This window comes from Pararge aegeria, chromosome 13 (genome assembly GCF_905163445.1).
Source record: "Pararge aegeria chromosome 13, ilParAegt1.1, whole genome shotgun sequence".
In the NCBI taxonomy this organism is placed as follows: domain Eukaryota; kingdom Metazoa; phylum Arthropoda; class Insecta; order Lepidoptera; family Nymphalidae; genus Pararge; species Pararge aegeria.
In genome coordinates this window covers 4,694,702-4,714,746 of record NC_053192.1, presented here as the reverse complement: position 1 = coordinate 4,714,746, position 20,045 = coordinate 4,694,702, and the positions used below count along the sequence as shown (strand labels likewise).

General features: G+C 36.1%; 1 protein-coding gene across 1 annotated transcript; it reads right to left on the bottom strand.

Annotated features, from left to right (window-relative positions):
• Window positions 1-1,171: 1,171 nt before the first annotated feature.
• On the bottom strand, window positions 1,172-18,406 carry LOC120628529 (G-protein coupled receptor Mth2-like). The gene is made up of 8 exons (XM_039896914.1): window positions 17,960-18,406; window positions 12,994-13,165; window positions 11,912-12,085; window positions 8,400-8,478; window positions 6,390-6,577; window positions 5,591-5,759; window positions 4,973-5,155; window positions 1,172-2,898 (listed from the first exon to the last, which is right to left on the bottom strand). Exons 1-8 carry the CDS (start codon window positions 18,353-18,355, stop codon window positions 2,688-2,690), a joined length of 1,572 nt encoding a protein of 523 aa, XP_039752848.1. The 5' UTR covers window positions 18,356-18,406; the 3' UTR covers window positions 1,172-2,687.
• Between the last annotated feature and the right edge of the window lie 1,639 nt (window positions 18,407-20,045).

Below are 20,045 nucleotides of genomic sequence, written 5' to 3'. Positions count from 1 at the left end.
ACCACTGCACGGTAGTTATCAGATATTTCTAATTTTTTTCTGGTCTGGTCTGTGGGGAGGCTTCGGCTTTAAACTAGTTACCGCCCTACCCACAAAGACGTACTGCTAAGCAATTTAGTGTTCCGGCAAGATGTCCCGTAGAAACCGATTAAGTATTGGTTTAACAAAACTGCCATTTATTTATTTATTTATTTATATCCTTAGTATAATTGCAGCTAGCCAAAACGTATACTAAGTCAGTTACAGATGTACATTACAAAAATATTAGTTAATTTGTCTGAACATAATTTAGGAACTTAGCTAAACATATATTAAATATGTCAATTTGTTGGTGCTGAGAACACATATTATTAAGAAACGAAAGCGCGCGAAATGTTGAAGCATTTCGAGCATAGTGCGTACGTAACGAATCGAGTGAAAATAGTGGTAATCTTCCCCTGCAAGTTCGTACCGTTTTACCAGGCACTCGCACAGCTAACGAGCATTTGCTGAGTGCATCTGGATTGTCAACCTTATTGTTAAGGAGTAAGCCATACCCCTAAAAGGTTACCATTTACCATTTTTTTTTTTTTTTTTTTTTTTGTTTTTATTGGATCATTAAACTGGTAACAACCAATGACGTTATCATGAGAATAACATAAATACAAGAGAAAGACAGAGATTGAAACCTTCTAGAAATGACCACAGCATGCTTAATTTAGATAATCTAAAAGCTAATCAAATAAAGCAAAATTTAAAACTGAATACCTGCAATACTATACAATGAATAGACTAGATTTAGACTATATCATCACTTTCCAGCAGGTAAGATTGCAGTCAAGGGCTAACTTGTATTAGAATATAAAAGGTATTTAATATTATCCTTTGAAATCACTTTCCCAGCCACCCTGTATAATAATTTCAAAAAATATAATTTCCGTTGTTGGGTGTTTGAATGAAATAAAAACAGTTAATATACATTAACTTTGATTGTAGTTTTATTCACAACAAATGTTATATCTACCTACTTCTAAATGTATCTTATCTTATCATGTCGACACCTAATACATCAATGTTTAACTATAAAATTAACTGACTTTGGCAGAAGATCACATAATCATTATTATATGATTAATTATGAATAACATATTAAATAAAAAAAATCACATATATATAACTTATATTATGCATCTAGATAGATTTTCATTTTCTTATTTTGTTATGTTTGAAACCAAAAGGAACAGCCGAAATATAAATTAATTGATAATTTTGTATGCAAATTAAGACTTCGAATTAATTTAAAAAGAAGGCTTTGTTAGTGGCGGTAACATTGTTGTCAGTAGGGTAGGTCATCTAGCTCATCAACAGGTCACTTATCAAATAGCAAATTCTTAATTTATTACAATAGTAGCTATTATTATTTTTAAGTCAGGCGTACCTTCGAGGAATTCCATTTTATACAATGTACCTACATTAATCAAGCACGAAGTTAGTACGGTTCAGCTTATAATTTCTTCAATCATAATACCCCACACCAAACAGATGTTTAAAAGTTATACGCTCCGAGACACCGAAGCATTCTCAAGAGATGTTGACTTATGAGTCCTACACGGTTTGGATAGATTTTTAACATGGTAACCCATGTTGGAAGCTTCAAACTAATTTTATATCCGAGATACATAAAGTTCTGCTGGTCCCTGATTCTCTTATATTCCAAACATATTAATCACGACTTAAACATAAAACGTAGACCGTACGCATCTTGCATGCAATCAAAACTAATCTCTTGTTAAACCTACGCGTAGTGTGATTGGTTGTTAATCTGCATATCACCGCGTATTGGCTCAGCTTCCGCTTCGCTTAGCTTCGTTCAAAGTGGCCAAAATTATACATAATCTGTGGTCGATATATGTTGGAGTTAGCATTCAAAATCGGCAGGAACCCAGATCTCAAAGAGGAAGGTTATATAAAAATTTTGAAAATGGCGGGACTAAAATCACCAGAGTTCGGAGTCCCGGCAAAAGTGTCAAGAAGATAGAAGAAGAAAATTTTTATAAATAGTTTTATTAAATGTCAGTGTTTAGCTTAGAGTTATGCTTTAATTAGAGATACTTAAACTTTTAAACGCTGTGTACTATTAGCCTCACGCAATAATGCTCAAAAATCGTAGACCTTGAACATAGCATACACCGCCACGTCGCGTCAGTCCCAGATAAATGACAACAAACACTTTCGCATTTAATAGGCAAGATGACAATAAGTAAGAATAGCTAAAATATTGTATTTATCTAATGACATAATTATGACTAATGTATTGTAAAAAACGTATTTTTATTTATATTCAAAGTGAGACCGGTATTTATTTTCAATAAATGCAAAATCTAACGATGACAATCTATCAACTGCTAAGTTTTTCGTTATTAATTCTATAATCTATAATTTTTCGCTATTTCAAAGAACTGAATAATCTCTTATTTACGGCCATGGCACCCGGCGAGCATTTCCGATGGAAATAATTTTTGAAAATATAATTTACAATTTACATCAACAAAACCTTTGATTTCTGCAAAAATGACATATTTTTTGGTTATACTTAGTAAATTCTTCCGAGCATCAGGGCGATTTTGTCATCATGCCTATTGTATTAAAGCTATTAAACATATAATGCATGAGAGATCAAATACATTTCTTCTTATATTATAAAAAAATCACTTCAAGTCGTCATTGTTAATTTTGTAATTTGTTCTATTGAAATCGTTCTTCCTGTCCCGTTTCTCCTCCGGCATCGGATTGCTGGATACTTGCATTGGTATTTCTTGACTAATATTCGAGTCCAGGGTGCTACTGCTCGTACTGCTTTTGGTCAAGGTCCGCGTTGGACGTTTTCCACCGAAGTATGTACTGTGTAACTCATAAAACCTGGCGAGAAAAATGAGAATGTGATTTAAATATAGATGAAGTAGAAGATCATCATTCATCATCATCATTGGTAGAAGGAATATATAGCAGAAGGAATTTGTGTATATGTGTGTGTGTCTGTCTGTGGCATCGACATTAAACCGGGGTTGATTGCCTTATCTGATGACAGAAGGGCTGGCTCATATCTTGCCAAAAGAAAAATTGGTAGAAGGTATCAGAATTACTCTACTACGAGTAAGAGCAAGCTGGAGTGGCAAATGGCTCATTTTTATGAACGTTTATATTTATGTGCCGGTGACTAGTTAAAGATTTTCTATAGTAATATCACTAGATGGCGCTCTTTGGATATTGTATAAATCATAGTCAACTTTTGCGTGATTGAATAAGTAAACGTAGGTAATCTCAAACTTGGCATCCAGAAGATTAACGGAATGAGGGAATAAGTAAACGCGGGTAATCACATACTTGGCACCCAGAAGATGAACTGAATGAGGAACGTAAAAGAAGTGCGTAAGCCTTGATCCTAATATAAATCAACTCTTAAAGCTAAACTTGTCAAAAAATTTAAAATAAACTAAAATCATATTTTTGCAGAAGAGAATTTTGAATATTGAATATTGCTTAGTGTTTTACTGTAGTTTGGACAGATTAAACAAGCTGGCAACGTTAGACTATAAAAAAAACTTTAATTAGGTAGCTGATTACGGGAACATGCTTCATAAAATATGATACGGAGGAAAATATGATTTGATAGTGGGCTTACAGTGGCGTGCACTGGGTTTCTTACCAGGTGCATACCCTACAGCAGGAAAATTGCATAAATGGCAAAAATCTGCCTCCTACAAGAGTTATATATATCAATGTTAGGGTAAGCAATGCTTTTGTGCATGTATGAAGTGCACGCGACTGCTTGCTTATAGCTTAATAGTGTTAATGATGATAAACATGATGCAATGAAACATATCCATCACAAAACATAACTGAACAAAAAAGCACAAACATAATACCGCACGCACACACGCTTTATACGTACTGAATAATCAAATTTTCCAGTGCCTGGCTGGTTGTCAGCATATTATATCTTTGAAAGTTTACTTTCTCAGAGTTAAAATATGTTTCTACGTCTCCATTTTATTGGTGTCAATAAAAAATCTACAATTTAAGATCATTTAATGTCATGCAATGTGAATCTTAATACCACAAAGGGCTACAATTTATAGCCCATAAAGTTAATTATGCTCACAAATAAGTTCCACAATTCAGTGTTGCGGAGAGCACCACCTGCACCTAATCTATTTCCCTTATCTCTATAGGTAAGGTACGCCTGATCAAAGAAGATTCCTAGGCATACATTTACCTTTCTTCAATCGTATTTTCACTGGGCAACTCATAGAATCTAGCTTGTGTATGGTTCTCGCACAAGGTGTGGTATTTTGTGTTTGTATTATCATATTTTCATTTTTCGTATGGACTTATGGTTATTAAAAAACCGAATTTGTATTTTATTCATCTGTTAAGTGTCAGTTTACGAGTCCCCTAAACGTTACGATCCGCCGAATTGGAGTCGTATCTTTAGACGGCGCCTAATTTTGTTAGACATCACATATGAGTTGGTGAAACGTTTTTTTTTGTCTCTAGGAATCACCTAAACTACCAGGCATCCGATTAAGGCGATTTCTAGGTTTGGTGAAAATGGGAATTAGTGTCGGATTTGCTGTCGGAATATGAGAGTGAGTGTATAACGTGTGAACTTGGCTTTACGCATACACTTGTGCCCTACTCCCGCGTTGTTAGAAAAATCTCTTTGAAGATTGACCGCCGTGGCCAAATTTGATGAGGGAAACTGTATGTGTTCACAAATATCAAGGTAATGAGGTCAGTGTTTTCATTTTCGGTTTGAAAATTGTAGCTTGTGTAGCTACACACACTACACATACTATATATATTACTACATTACTATATATATATATATATATATATATATATAGTAATATATTATATAGGTTATTACCTATTTTAGTTCGTAACGTTAAACTTTATGTAGGGTTGTTCCGAAAATAGCATTGTCACTTACCTTGCTACTAATTTTTTGTATATTTTCTTTTTGCAGACGAATATGAGGAATATCGCGAATCCTATGAGCAAATTGTATGTGTCAGAGATCTCCCATGCTCGTAGTTTGGGAGTGAAATAGCTGACAACTTCCAATAGCCAATTTATTCCCATTATTACGGACAGCTTCAGGTACACCATCAGTCTGAAAAATGTAATATATTGTTGTTGAAAAATATATATTATAAAAATTGAAAAAATCTTCGGCTTTATTAATTTACTGTTGTCCATATAAAGCATATTATGCAAAGAGATTGCATTCAACCATTTTAATATTAAATCTACTTATTATTCCAAGTGCATAGTAAATATATTTAAAGGATTAAAATTGCAAACTTTTATTATTAATCTGTGATGGAATGTTCAAAAAAAAGTTCCCATAAAGTTGGCTAAATGAGTATTACTAATCATCGTACCCAAAATTAATAGCATTTAGAGAGACCGCCTTATTGTTACTGAATTGGGTTATCTCTCTTAAGAGCCAATAAAAAAAACAATGAATTATAAAAAAAAATACTGAACTATTTTTATTTGCTCTTTAAAAGTTGTTACACTCAGCAGCTAATTCATTGATTTATACCTGTTTCTCTGTTGCTGGTGAGCGGCTGCGTTGCCAGCGGCAGCTGAATTCAGTACAGCAGTTCCGCGCATCAACCGTCTTATGTTATATGCCGTCATCAAGAAGAACAGCCAATTGCAAAGAATCAGTATCAAAATCGGCATATACAAGTAAAGCATTTTCTGTCCCTCTGAAATCAAAATAATAGTTATAAAAAAGTGTTAAAAAAATGCAGGCCGATTCTGTATCTTTTTCTTTGTCGATTCTGTATCTCGATGGCCCACTTACCATCAGTAAGTGGGAAAAAAAGTACCAGCCTGGAGTTTAAGGTTGCCGGTGTTTCCGGAGAGCACGTTAAGCTGTCGATTCTGCACCAGATCTCATTCCTGTCGTGTTGGATCTTTGAGGGTGAGGTACTACAATGTGCACATATAATATCTGCATAGTTGGAAATTCTCGTGAGATTAACCACTGGGCAGGGGAAAAATTGTTTTACACTGTTAACACAATACTACTGTTTAAACTGGGTTTCGTTTTGACGGTGGACTGGCGCAGTGAGCCTGCAATCTGAGTCAAAGGCCGTGGGTTCGTTTCTCACAACTTTAATATGTTTGTGTCATGAACATAAATATTTTTCAGTGTTTGAGTGTTTATCTGTATAATATTAAGTATAAGTAATTGTATATTAATCATAAAATTTTTCATCAGTTATCTTAGTACCTATTACAGAAGCTACGCTTATTCCCAAAATAGATGGCAATGTTTGTGTTGTCGTAGTATATTTATTTATTTATATCTATTATTTACAGCAAAAAATTACCTTGCAGAAAGCACCCTGCTCTGTTTATCAGAGGTTTGATAATCCAGGGCGTTTCAGACAAATCCGCTCTGTCAACTTCAATCAGTCCGATGGTCATTACGCCAGGCAGTCCCCAGGCGTAGAGGCAATACATGCAAAACTTAAAGCGTTCTCCTCTTCGATGAATAGGCCTCGCTTTCGCGTAACCACTGAAATAAAAGAATTCATTTTGATAAACCCACCAACCCGCATTTGTGTAGCGTTGTGGGTCTATATATTAAAACTATCTCTCCTAAAAAAATCTCTCTAATATAGAGAGGAGGCCGTGGCGAGCAGCGGGACGTTAAGAGCAAATCCTACGTACATTTTTTTAAGTTTTAAATTATTTTCATAGATAAGAGATTGTCATCTCATAAGATTATCTTTGTCTTAAGTTTAAATTGTTGTTTTCGTATTCGATAAAAATAATTTAAAACTTAAAAAAAATGTAGGAGCTGATGTACTTAGGATTTCCTATCCATCTTCAGCGACTGCTGAATGTTATCAAGGTTCTTATATGCCGTGTGGTGACGGTAGATCAACATACAGTTGTCACCACCCCTCCTATTCCCGCGGGTGTCGTTCTAAGCTACTAAAGGAATATAACGGAGAATGGGCACCAGCTATCTCTCTGCTACTACCATCTGCTGTGAAGAAACCTGCATGCCTGAGAGTTCACCAAAATGTTCTTAAAGGCGTGCGAAGTCTTTTTTTATATTAATAGTGGGCAAACGGGCAAGTGGGGCACCTGATGTTAAGTGATCACCGCTGTTCATAAACATACGCAGCACCAGAGGAGCTACCGATGCGTTGCCGGCTTTTAAGGAATTTGTTTATCCGCCCCTAGAATAACCCCAGATTGTATGTTTGAGGAAACACATCAAATGGGAGATTGTTCCATAATTCGCAAGTACATGTTAGAAATGGTCTGGTATTTCGAATAGTAGAAAAATACCAGGCATCCAGATGATGAGGGTGGAATTTATTTCTCCGGCGTGAGGTGCGGTCAGAGAACAGGGAAGGAGGTGTCAATCCAAACGACTCTTCAGAACACTCTCCATTATAGAGTCGATAGAACACACAAAGGGAGCTAACACCTCTTGTGTTATAAATTTAAAATGCATATAAAAAATTTCGGAACCGACAGGATTTGAACCACAGCGACTATCTGGCAATCGCTTTCTCCAATTTAGCTACGACTCCTAATTTCCGCGACGACCTGCCGTCGATGCCGAAATTAGTATATGCCTTGCACATCAGTCTTATAGCGACTGTAGCGTCATCTAGTAGGCGACGTTGCAGTTTCGATCTTCTTTTTCAAAGGTCCATATTACAATGAGACACGTTTGAAAGAGATGACACATTGCTTTCTTATAATTTTTGTCTTTTACTAGCTGTTGCCCGCGACTTCGTCTGCGTTTGATTTTGTTTTTTGATGTGGCATTTAATTTAGTTGTAGATCTAATAAAATGTAAAGTATTCAGTATCGCTAAGCCTTAAATGAGGGGTTTGCTGCTGTCCGCTGAGGAGTTCTGTCCTCTATCTCCAACCACATTCATCAGATCCACACAAAGTTTGGGCAAAATTAAATACATATTATAACCTCTATAGTAGAAAAATAATTATTTAAATCGGTTATAATTTGTCGGAGTTATGCTGTAAAATCGTCAAACACTTTCATCCCCTCTCCGAAAGGAACCGAGCTTAATGTCGGGATAAAAAGTATCCTATATTACTTCTAACACTTCCAAAACTATGTGTACAAAATTTCATGAGGATCGGTTAAGTAGTTTTTGCGTGAAAGCGTAACAAAGAAAGTTACATTGACATTTATAATATTAGTAGGGATATTATATCTCTTCGGTGCCGAGTCTAAAAATCCGCACGACCAGAGTGGTGGACCATAGCCATATCTCATTCTGAGAGGAGACCCTGTAGTGGGCTGGTGATGAGTTGATGATGATGATGATGAATTAATATTTTACAACTTACCGGAAAGTCCACCATATGTCCACCGTCATAACGTTCATCCAGCAGAAAGTTGCCAACAAGAAAAAATATATCGAGCCAGCTGGAATGAGAAAAAAAAAATTAAACATTAAAAAAAAGAACGAAAATGACCTCTGTGTTTTAATAACTAAACTGCGTTCAACAAACGGGACAATATGAGACGAGATGAAAGGAGAGTTGGTTTATGTACCTGGCGCTCTTCATCACTTCTTAACACTCTTTGTCCTTTCAATGTTTCTGTTTTACTTGGCACTGGACGTCCTTTCTTACTGGATTTTAGAGCACAGACTTATCACGCTGCTCCGACATGGATTGGTGGGCTTTATTATAAAAAAGGGAACCAACTGCTCAACATTTTATCCGAGTAAATAGTGTCCTAAATACGGTCTGATATTGAATTTTTTGCATATCCAATACCAATTTCTTGCCCGAAATTGGATTCGATCCCAAGACACCGAGGAAGATACATAGTTGAAAGATAGGCAGTCTCGTTGGCAGGTAACATTATTTCTGGTAGCGATTACTCGTTATCAAAACATATGATTTTGCTAACAACCTCTTGGCTCACATACAGAGTTTAACTGTTATTGTTGTGAATAGGGTTGTCACCAAAAAACTTCATTATAATTAAAATTTAAAACTAGTTTTTGTCTGTTGTTTGGCCAGTTCTTGGGAACCGTTTGTTTTCCTGGAATAAAAAGTAGCCTATGTTGCCTTCTATCCTTTCAACTAAATCCATGCCAAAAATCAAGCCGATTGATTGGTTGGGTACGTAAAATAACAAAAAAAACAAAAGTGTTTACTTTCGCATTTATAATATCACTATGGATTATAATATTAGTATTGATAGTCCTACTTTATAAGTAATTTAACGGCCGATTGGCGCAGTGGGCATAGACCCTACTTTCTGAGTCTAATTCCGTGGGTTCAATTCCCACAACTGGAAAATGTTTGTGCGATGAATATTAATGTTTTTCAGTGCTGGGTGTTTATATGTATATTATGAGTTATTTATATTCGTAATATATATACATTATTATTTATTATTTATTAATTTTGAAACGTCCAGTAGGTCTGCTTATATGGACTAACACCAAAGAACTAATTAAACGAACAGAATTAGTACATATTTATCAGTAAAAGGTTTATAAATAATTGAAGAAAAAAAAAACAAAACAACAAATAAACATAATTGATAAACCGAATGAATTATTACTACTTTACATTACAAGGCCATTGATATTCGATTGTTTATGTATCCTGATATATATCGGCATGAAACTGCTGGGCACCACAGAGCCAGATAGGTGAACGATGCTGATATAAATAGGAAGGAATATTTTATCACGTTCCCTACCATACCACATGTATAGGGGAACGCGATAAATATTAAAATTTGACGACCTCCCTGGACCAGTCGTAAGCATTGTTGTCTTTTTTATAAGTAGAGTGGACAATGGGAGGTTTCGATACCCATCGAGCCAATTTCGGAAACATATAATTAACGAATGTGAAGTAGTAGATCTTTTTGTGACAGAGCTCGTAGGGGAAGTACTATTGCAATGTTTATGTTTGGCGCTAATCAGTGTTGTTGCAATTCTGTGTTTGGAGGCTGTGGTTGCAGGTGCAATTAGAGCTTTCTTCGTGCTTGGTCCGTCGATTATAAAAGAAAAGGTTATGTGTTCTGGTCTGGTGGTCTACCAATGCATAAGTTAAAAGAATGTGTTAAAACACATTTATTACAGCGAGGTTATTATACAATTGATGAATTTCTTAATGACAAGGTTGCTTCGAAGCATCCGGCTCAGCTTTCATCTCTCACAAGATAGAAAAATGAATTTTAAAATGTAAAATGTAAATTGTTGATATTGGAAAAGAGCAACTGCTGAGTTTCTTGCCGGCTTCTTCTCGGTAGAATCTGCCTTCCGAACCGGTGGTAGAGTCACTACACACAGACAGACTTGACGTTTCAAAAGTGCTTATATTAGGTCCACTTGAAATAAATGGATTTTGAATTGTGATTTTATTTTTGAATTTTGATTTAGCATTCCAGTACGATGCCGCGTAGAAAACGATTGGGGGTTCCATATTTCTAACAGGTGAGCCCGCTACCTTCTTAAACTGCATCCAGGTGAGATTTCAGTGAAGAGCTAACTTGTAGTGGAATTAAAAAAAAGATTAATTCCTTTTTAAATTTAGAGCCAACCCTAAAATTTGTTGGCACTCCGACAAGTATCGGTATGCAATAATGCAAATAAATGAATTTTACGTATTGTTTATAAGGGTGGCGTGGGCTATATTTGAGAGCGCAAATTGGTTCAAGTCGGTAAAATTGCGTTTACTATAAAAACGGTGCCGTGCGGCCTTAATGTAGCAGAGTACTTTGTCTATGTAACCAAAATGGCGGGGTTTTAGAGGGCGGTAATTGACAACGTAACGTCAAAAAGCGGTGCCGCCATTTGCATGACGGCCATCTCGTCGGTGTCGGATGGTTTGTGAACGTTAAATTAATAGCGATGTATTTATTTTGTTATTATATTAAACGTGTTTGTTTGACAGGAACAACAACTGGAGCAGCGAGGACAACGAAATTTAAATAGATTTTGTACTTTGGTAACCATGGAGCTTTTAATGTCGTAAAAAGTAAAGAATACAGAAAAACTCAATTGAGACAACTGACGTAATATAACGTCATTGATCGTTATACATTGGTGGGGTAATTTTAGAGTTAGAGAAATTGACCATTTTCTCACCTGGATACGTTATGACGTTTGTCAAAAAAAAAAAAAAACTATGTGTTAATAGCACCATAAAAGACAGCCGTATTTTTTCGTCCGTGTATAACGGCCGCTATATGACGGCACCGCTTTTTTAAAAAATCAGAGTTGAATAAGCGATGGTACTAAGGCCAAATAAAGACCTAGCCTCTTGTTTCAGAGGTTGTCATCATGCCTATTTTTACCGCCAAGCAATGTTGTTGCAACGCTGTCTGAAGAGCGCATTTGGTATAATTACAGGCACGTGAGGCTAAAGCAATCCATCAAATGAGGCTTAGATGATTCCTCAGGTCAATGGACAAGGGGCAGCACTTTTAGGACGTGTTCCTTGTATGCCCTGCAAAGTTTTGCTCTGTTAATAGTTATAGAATAGAATAGAATAGAAAAACTTTATTGCAACACAACATAAAAAAGGAAAATACAAGGAAAACAGTAATAATACTTAGTGCTAGGGTGCAAAGGCGGCCTTATCACTAAAAGTGATCTTTTAAAGGCAACCTGAGCGTACGAAGCCGATAAAAGAGTGGAAAATGGATGGTGCGTAAGTTACAAAAAAAAAAACAAAAAAAAGAAATGTAATATAAACTTACATGAACATACATACTACATTTACATATTAACTACACAAATATTTTTTAAAGTTACAATCGGTGGATCATCTGCTCAGTTTATCAAATTATACTGTTAAAAGAGTCGTAATACGTAAACCCTACTTACTTAACTCAACACATTTTGTTATGTTGTTGCTTTGCATCACTGCCAGTAGGACGAAGCCCATCATCAAACTGGAGGTGTACGCCATCAGTATCATTCCGCCCAGGTTCCGTAGCTCGGGCAGTATGATATAGACCACGAGTACCAGCGCGAGAAACACGCATGATATTATCAAGTCTGGAAAAGTTAAGTACTTATATGAGGAAAAGAATGCCGTAAATACGAAAAAAAAACATTTACGAATTAAAAAAAGTGAGCGCGAGAAGGATTGTGTTATACTATTCTAAATTTAATATTATATTTTCGGAGTGAATCATACTTTTTTTTAAGGAGGTACACTGCGTTGAAATATGATGTACAGGTGTGTTTAAATGTTTTTTTTATGCTACAAATGTACATAAATCGTTTTATGAGACGAGATGAACTAATTTAAGGCCTTAAAAATATCATGTATTTTTTCCAACTACAAATATGTCAACATTACAAAGATACAGTGCGTGGAAAACTCCCTTTTTAGCACATTTGATCTAAGACTGCACGTTAATAAAAAGCAGTTCTTAAAGATACAAAGCAATAAATAAACAAAGCAACAGTTCGCAAGGGCATGCAAGGAACACATCCACATAACCTAACTAACATTTTTGGTTTAATCATTGCAATACTTTTTTTATTAATTATGGACCCGAAATTGTGGTAACAAATATAAATATATGAAGTAACTTCTCCAGTAACCCCAGGATGTGACTAAGATGATTTTCTGGTCTATGGTGTGTCCAATTAGCTTGAAACGCATTTACAGTCTTTCGTCTTGGGCGCCTTGACTTCTTAAGCTGGCACTAACCCCGTTCTTGTCTAGTGGGAGGCACTTATCTGGCAAGCGATTTAGCGTTTCGGTACGATGTCGAGTAAAAACCCATTGGAGTTATGGTAAATAACTGCCATAACCCTAACAGTCCGCTACCATCTAAGACAGGATCACCATTGCTGGCAAGGGCTAACTTATAGTTGAATTTAAAAAAAAAAACTCAAGTAGGTATATAAGCATAACATTTCGCGATAGGACAGGTGAAGAAGGTTTTACTTACAATAGTAATAGTAACTTTGAACGCCCACTTCGGTACCGGGTTCAAGAAATACCAATACATATGAGGGCTTCACCTCCCCCGTTTCATCGTCTAGCACGTAGTCGAAACAAAAGTGTTCTACCGGACGCCATCGCAAGTAGGCGTTCGGAAAGTCCATGTACAATTCACCAGTCTGAAAATAAATATATATTTATTCGTCCTCGGCGTGCATAGAGGGTATGCACAGGGTATGCAGATTATATAAAATGAAGAAAATCCCCAGTTATTATGAAAAACTTAAGCATTATAACCTCTATAGTACAAAAATATTTATTATATTGGTTATAATTTGTCGGAGTTATGGTGTAAAATCGTCAAACACTTTTATCCCCTCTCCCAAAGGAACCTAGCTTAATGTCGGGATAAAAAGTATCCTATATTACTTTTAACATTTTCAAAGATATGTGTACAAAGTTTCATGAGGATCGGTTTAGTAGTTTTTGCGTGAAAGCGTAACAAACAAACTTACATTGACATTTATAATATAAAGTAGAGATAGGGATAGGGATCGGGATAGGGATTGATTATTAGCATTCTGTACGAGTGTGATAAAAATAACACTAATTTTTATATTGAGACCTTATTTTTTTTAATAGAAATAGTTGACGTACCAGGCGTATATAGTATATAGTACGTACGTATATATGGCCCACGTGAGGGTTACTGAAAAACCATATCCTATATGGGCATGCTAAAATCTCGTCCTGCCATGCCGCCCTGTATCCATCAACCTGAGGATACAGTACGTATACGAGTACGTGTTAAGCCTCTCGTGCCTGTAATTACATCGGTAACCACGCGCTTTAGGCTGCCCGTCCACCGGAGCGGAGCGAGGCAGCGGAGCCGAGAAACGGACTAATGCGGAGCGCAGTTGCGTACTGTGTCTGATTCACTCAAGAGCAGCGGAAATTTCGTGCAATCCTATTGGTTAATATTTCTCCCTTTCTCGTATCCGCTGCCCCGCTCCGCTCCGGAGGACTGGCAGCCTTAGACCGGAACACAGCATTGCAAATAATGCTGCTTTAAGGCATACATAAGCATACTTTACTACTTATGCACCGATAACGCGAATATTCGTGGTATCGCGAAGTAGTACTCTTCTCGCTCTTCGTCGAGCGATTCCGAACTTCGCGATATTTACCGAGAAGTTTTTATCGCCAAGTAAGCTTGAATGTTGCACATACATACTGATGTAACTAATGGACACACGCAACATCGTCCGCGCATGAGTCAATCAAAAAGCTAGAATAGATCTGATACTAACATACATCGTAATCATCGTGGCTAGCTATGGACCCTCTATTATTTTACGTGGTATACTGAGTCAGTAATTTGTCATTATTAAAGTAAATACATATATACATACATCAATCTATACATCCATACTCACAAACTTTCGCATTTATAATATTAGTAGGATGATACACATGTATTCGAGCATTGTCCCATGTGCCTTGCGACTTGCTGTTATTTGTGAAGTGTTATGTCCTTTATCTCCGACAATATTTATCAGATCCTTATTAAAATAAGACGATACATGCTTTAACGGAGCTATGAAGTAAAATTGATAAAAAACTTCATCCCATTTCCCGGAGAGAACTTATTGTTTATCATAATAAAAAGTATCCTTTGTGTTGACCCGGAATTTCAGCTACCACTGTACCAAATTTTATTTAAATCCGTTCAGTAGTTTTCACGTGATGGCCGGACAGACAGACAGAACGACAAAAATTAAATAAAAATCTGTTTTGGACTCAGTATCGATTACAAAGCATCCCCCGGTAAAAATTTTCAAAATATATTAAATGTATATATGTATGTAATCACCATTTTTCTAATTTAATTAATTGTTGTTTTAATATTAATTTTCACTTTTCCCGGTTACATGAAAAGTTCCATAATGTACTATTTTTCACAAATAGCCTTTACTCGCAAAATCTGTTCTTAATGTGATCTCATTTTAAGTAAAACAAATGAAACTTTAAATAACAAAAGAAGTAAAATAAAACCATATTTTTTAAATTATGGACCTTTTTTTGTGTTCCGCTAAATATGCCGGTGTGTATAGATTTGACACTATCGTCTAAAGCATAACGAATTAAGCGAAGTCTAAATCAAGGCATCTAGCCTCCTACAAATCCGCACAGATTTGACATAGATTTCTTTTAGTAATAGTAGGTACCTACAGCTTTTTGAGACAGGGCTCGTCGGGGTACTACCACCAAGCTGATTTCTGCAGCATTGTTGCAATGCAGTGTTCCACAGGGTGATTAGGTATCTCCCGACAGGCGTAAATCTTGCAATCTTTGCCGTAAAATGTGTTTAATTTTTTGAATATGTTTTTTTTTCTTTTGACAGCAAACATCGGGAGATTTACGCCTGTCGCAAGCTTGCTGTGAAACACGTAATCACACTGCGGGTCAGAGGGGCGTATAGTGCCGTCCTGTGTACATAAACCTGAGGCGTTATCTACGCCTAAGATTGATGGATTTGGCGCTTTTGAGGACGTGTCCCGTGTCCCTTGTGTGGCCTGGGAATTGTTACTCGGTTTATACGCGATGAATAGATGCACCATCTGCCTGGTCTTTCCATAAGGTCTCAAGTCATTTTACATTGTCATAATACGACAATTGATCCCATTAAAGACAGAAGAAGAAGACAGAAGTCCATCAACCTTAGGCGTAGATAACGCCTTAGGTTGATGGACACACGACGCACTTTTAAGGACGTGTCCTGTGTCCCTTGCGTGCCTTGGGAATTGTTAGTCGGTTTATACGCGATGAATAAGGTTCACCATCTGCTTGGTCCTTCTATAAGGTCTCTAAGGATTCTTCATTGTCATAATACGACAATCGATCCCATTAAAGACAGAAGAGTCATTTGGGTTACGACGCGATAACGCCAGATGGACTTAAAAGCAAACAATTTAGAATGTGTTGACTGACACGTCTCATAGCCGCATGGGGAAAAATACTAAACCCTGGCATGAATTGTTGGTTTATAAGTGTAGCAATAAAATAAGGAAACAACAAATACAACTAATTGGAACTAAGCGTCATTGTTTGTTACATTGCTTATTAGCAATAAAACCCACAATAGATAAAAAGTATTGTAACAGAACTTCGTATTACTCAGTAATATTTCAAATTTATTATTACGCACCAAAACAGTAATTATTTTTAACTGCATACCCAGAAAGGCAGCGCTTATAGTTTAGTGGTTAGGTCTTCGGTTATTCTTGCGGGGGGCCGAGTTAGAATCCCGGCACGCGTTTCAAACTTTTTTTTATATTATGGGCGTTTTAAGTAATTAAATATCACTTGCTTTAACGGCGAAGCAAAACATCGTGAAAATACCTGAAGTCTGACAGTTCGCATAACGTACTGAAAGGCGTGTAAAGTCCACCAATCCGCACTTGGCTAGCGTGGTGGACTACGGCCTTACCTCTTCTCATTGCAGAAGGAGACCCGCACCCTGTAGTGGCCCGATAATGGGTTGACATGATGATGATCATGACCCAGAAAGGTGGGAGTGTCAATGCTATCCGTTTGTTGTATTTTAAATTTTTAGTTAAGTAATAATAAATATATAAATATAGTATGAGTTTTATTTGATTTATTATCATTTATAAATTTATTTTTGTAATTTACTTTATTTAAACATCTTTATTGCGGAGTAAAGGAGAAATTACAAATATACCTAAAAAAAAAATTAAAAGCAAAAGGCGACCTTATCACTAAAAGTGATCTCTGCCAGGTAACCTTAACCGTAACCTTAAATTAATTTTTTTTTTAATTTTTAATTTTTAGTACACAATAATACATGAGAGACGGGAAATCGCAATTACAATAAACAATACACAAATTTACACACATATATATATATATATATATATATATACAATAATAAATATTTATATATTTTTACTATAGATGTATAAGTACACATATACGGACAACAAAATTATCATGACAAATAGTGATGTCTAACACGGCTTTTGAAAATAGCAAGGGATTTAGAGCGACGAATATCGTCAGGGAGTGCATTCCACAGCGTTGCAGCTTTTATTGTGAAGGATTATATGTTTTATGGATATTTATGTTTATTATTTAATTATTATTTTGTGTACACCCTAACTAACCCTTCTTCTTAACTTCATGTACTCAATTTGATTTGGTAGGTTGCCTGGTAGAGATCGCTTTTAAGCGATAAGGCCGCCTATTGTACCTTTTCTTCTTTATTTTAAGTGTGTTTTTGTAATGCTTTGTTTATGGTTTACAATAAAGTGTATTTGATTTGATTGATTTGATTTGATGACAATATACACATCGTCATCTAGCCCCAAAGTAAACGTAGCTTGTGCTATGGGTACCTAGATGACGGATGAATATTTTTTTATGAATTATATACATAAATACTTATTTATACAGAAAAACACAATGTTCATCACACAAACATTTTCCAGTTGTGGGAATCGAATCCACGGCCTTGGACTTAGAGCAGGGTCACTGCCCACTTCGCTAGTCAGGCGTCGATTTAAATTAAACGTAGACAAAGTTGCTGGCATCCATGAGTTACCGGACTAAACAACGAACATTAGCGGTGATAGCGTAGTGCGTAAAGCTTCGGCTTGCCTTTCGGGGGGCAGAGTTCAATCCGCGGCATGCACCTCCTACTTCTAGCAGTTATGTGTGTTTCTAAATTAAGAAATTATATATCACACGCTTTAACGGTAAAGGAAAACATCGTTAGGAAACCTGCATGCCTGTTGCCAGATAGCTCTCCATAATTTTCTCAGGGGCGTGTGAAGATCTCCAATTCGGACTTGGCCAGCGTGGTGTACTACGGCCTAAACCCTTCTTATTCTAATGGATAGACCCGTGCCCTTCAGTGGGTAATAGATTGATGTTGATCAGAATATACAAACCTCGGTCAGAAATGATTTCAATTTATACGTCTCGGCAATGAAAGGAAAATTTTCGCCAAAAGTCAAGTTTACTGCTATTTCATCATTCAATTTATCAGGCACCAGATAAAATATATCACCCAACGTTTCTTTTATTTTATGAAGTACACGTGGATTATTCGTAAATTTCTCGTAAACTGGTACATTGTAATAGTCATATACTTGATCGTAGTCGGAGCACGCGACGAAGGTTAAATTGCTCAAATATTGGTCACTTCCACAACATTTTGGGACGCACTTTCTTTCTAAACACTTTACTGTCTGATTGTCTCCTGGATCGAGGATAACAGATAACGCACGAACAGTTCTTGATAATAAAACTATTGTAGAACACACAAGAAAAATTTTTGTGCACATGATGTTAACTCGTAAGTAGTTATAATATTACTAATGCTCTTGGGATGAACAATGCTTCTATTGCGGTTGCAATCGTCTCTGATTCTACTCTAACTAGAATATTAATAATTCCTGAAACGTAAACAAATAGGAAACTGTTATCAAAGCATACTTCGCTCATTGGTTACGAGTATATTTAGCTCACTGTTGAGTCTTGAGACTTTAGTTAGAAAATGGAAACTTTGATGGAAAATATAAGGTTTTCCAAGACTAAATTAAGCATTTTTAAATATTAAGAGAGTTTTCTTGATTGCACGTCAAAGGTTGATGAAGAAGAAGTTTTAAGTTAGTTGGAGACACCTTCATAGGTGCCAAAATTATTGGCAGATTATTCCTGTATTTCTTTTTATCTTTCATAATTTTTTTCGCTCACGTCATAAACTTTTTTATTTAGTTTACAAGAATAAAAATAAATTAAAATAAATGGTTGATGGTTGCACTTTTTATCGCTTCTTATTACCTACTATAGAAATATATGGAAGCGGTGATAGCCCAGTGGGTATTACTTCGACTTCACCTTCGGGGAGCCGAGTTAGAATACCTCACGCACCTCTAACTATTTATTCTAAGTAATGTACATATTTAAGCAATCAAAATATCACTTGCTTCAACTGTGAAGGAAAACATCGTGAGGAAACCTGAATGCCTGAGAGTTCTCCACAATTTTCTTAAAGAAATGTGAAATCCACCAATCCGCACTTGGCCAGCGTGGTGGCCTTAACCCCTCATTGACCTGTGCCCTGTAGTTGGCCGGTAATTGGTTGATATGATAATAGATTGATGTTGATCAGAATATACAAACCTCGGTCAGAAATGATTTCAATTTATACGTCTCGGCAATGAAAGGAAAATTTTCGCCAAAAGTCAAGTTTACTGCTATTTCATCATTCAATTTATCAGGCACCAGATAAAATATATCACCCAACGTTTCTTTTATTTTATGAAGTACACGTGGATGATGATAAAAATAAAAATTTTGATACTTTTCCTTTCTTGCAATCACTAATACAGGTAATATATACAGGTAATATATACAGGTAATAGTTATGGGAGATGGTTATGTGTCAACAGTTACTGCTTGAGGCAATGATCGCCCCCCCATAACTATATATATAAAAGAGAAAGTGTGTGGGTATGTTCCGTATAGGCTCCGAAACGGCTGGACCTATTTCAATGAAACTTTCAGGGAATCTCCGATTGACCTGGCGAGTAATCCTGTAAAGTTTGGTGACGATCGGAGCACTCCTATTTTTAAACTGTAAAACTGTCAAACTGTCAAATACAGCTTTTATTTACAATGATGATATTCTATTGTTGGGTGTTCATGGGTGTAGATAATCTTCACCCGCTCGAGAAGAGAATAGAAGAGAATGAATGCGGAGAGAAATAAATGATTTAATATATTATGAGAATTAAATTATAAATTTAATGATGTAAGTTTATTGTTTAAATAAAATAAAGCAAAATCTAGGCCGGCGAAGCGGGCTGGGCACGCTAGTATATACTAAATTCAAATTCAAATTCAAAAATATTTTATTTATGTAGACCTTATTACAGGCACTTATGTTTTTTTTTGTTATCACCATCACCATCTATTTCAGGTACCATCATTATAGACCCAATCCCTGCCCATTTCAGAGCAGAGTCTCCC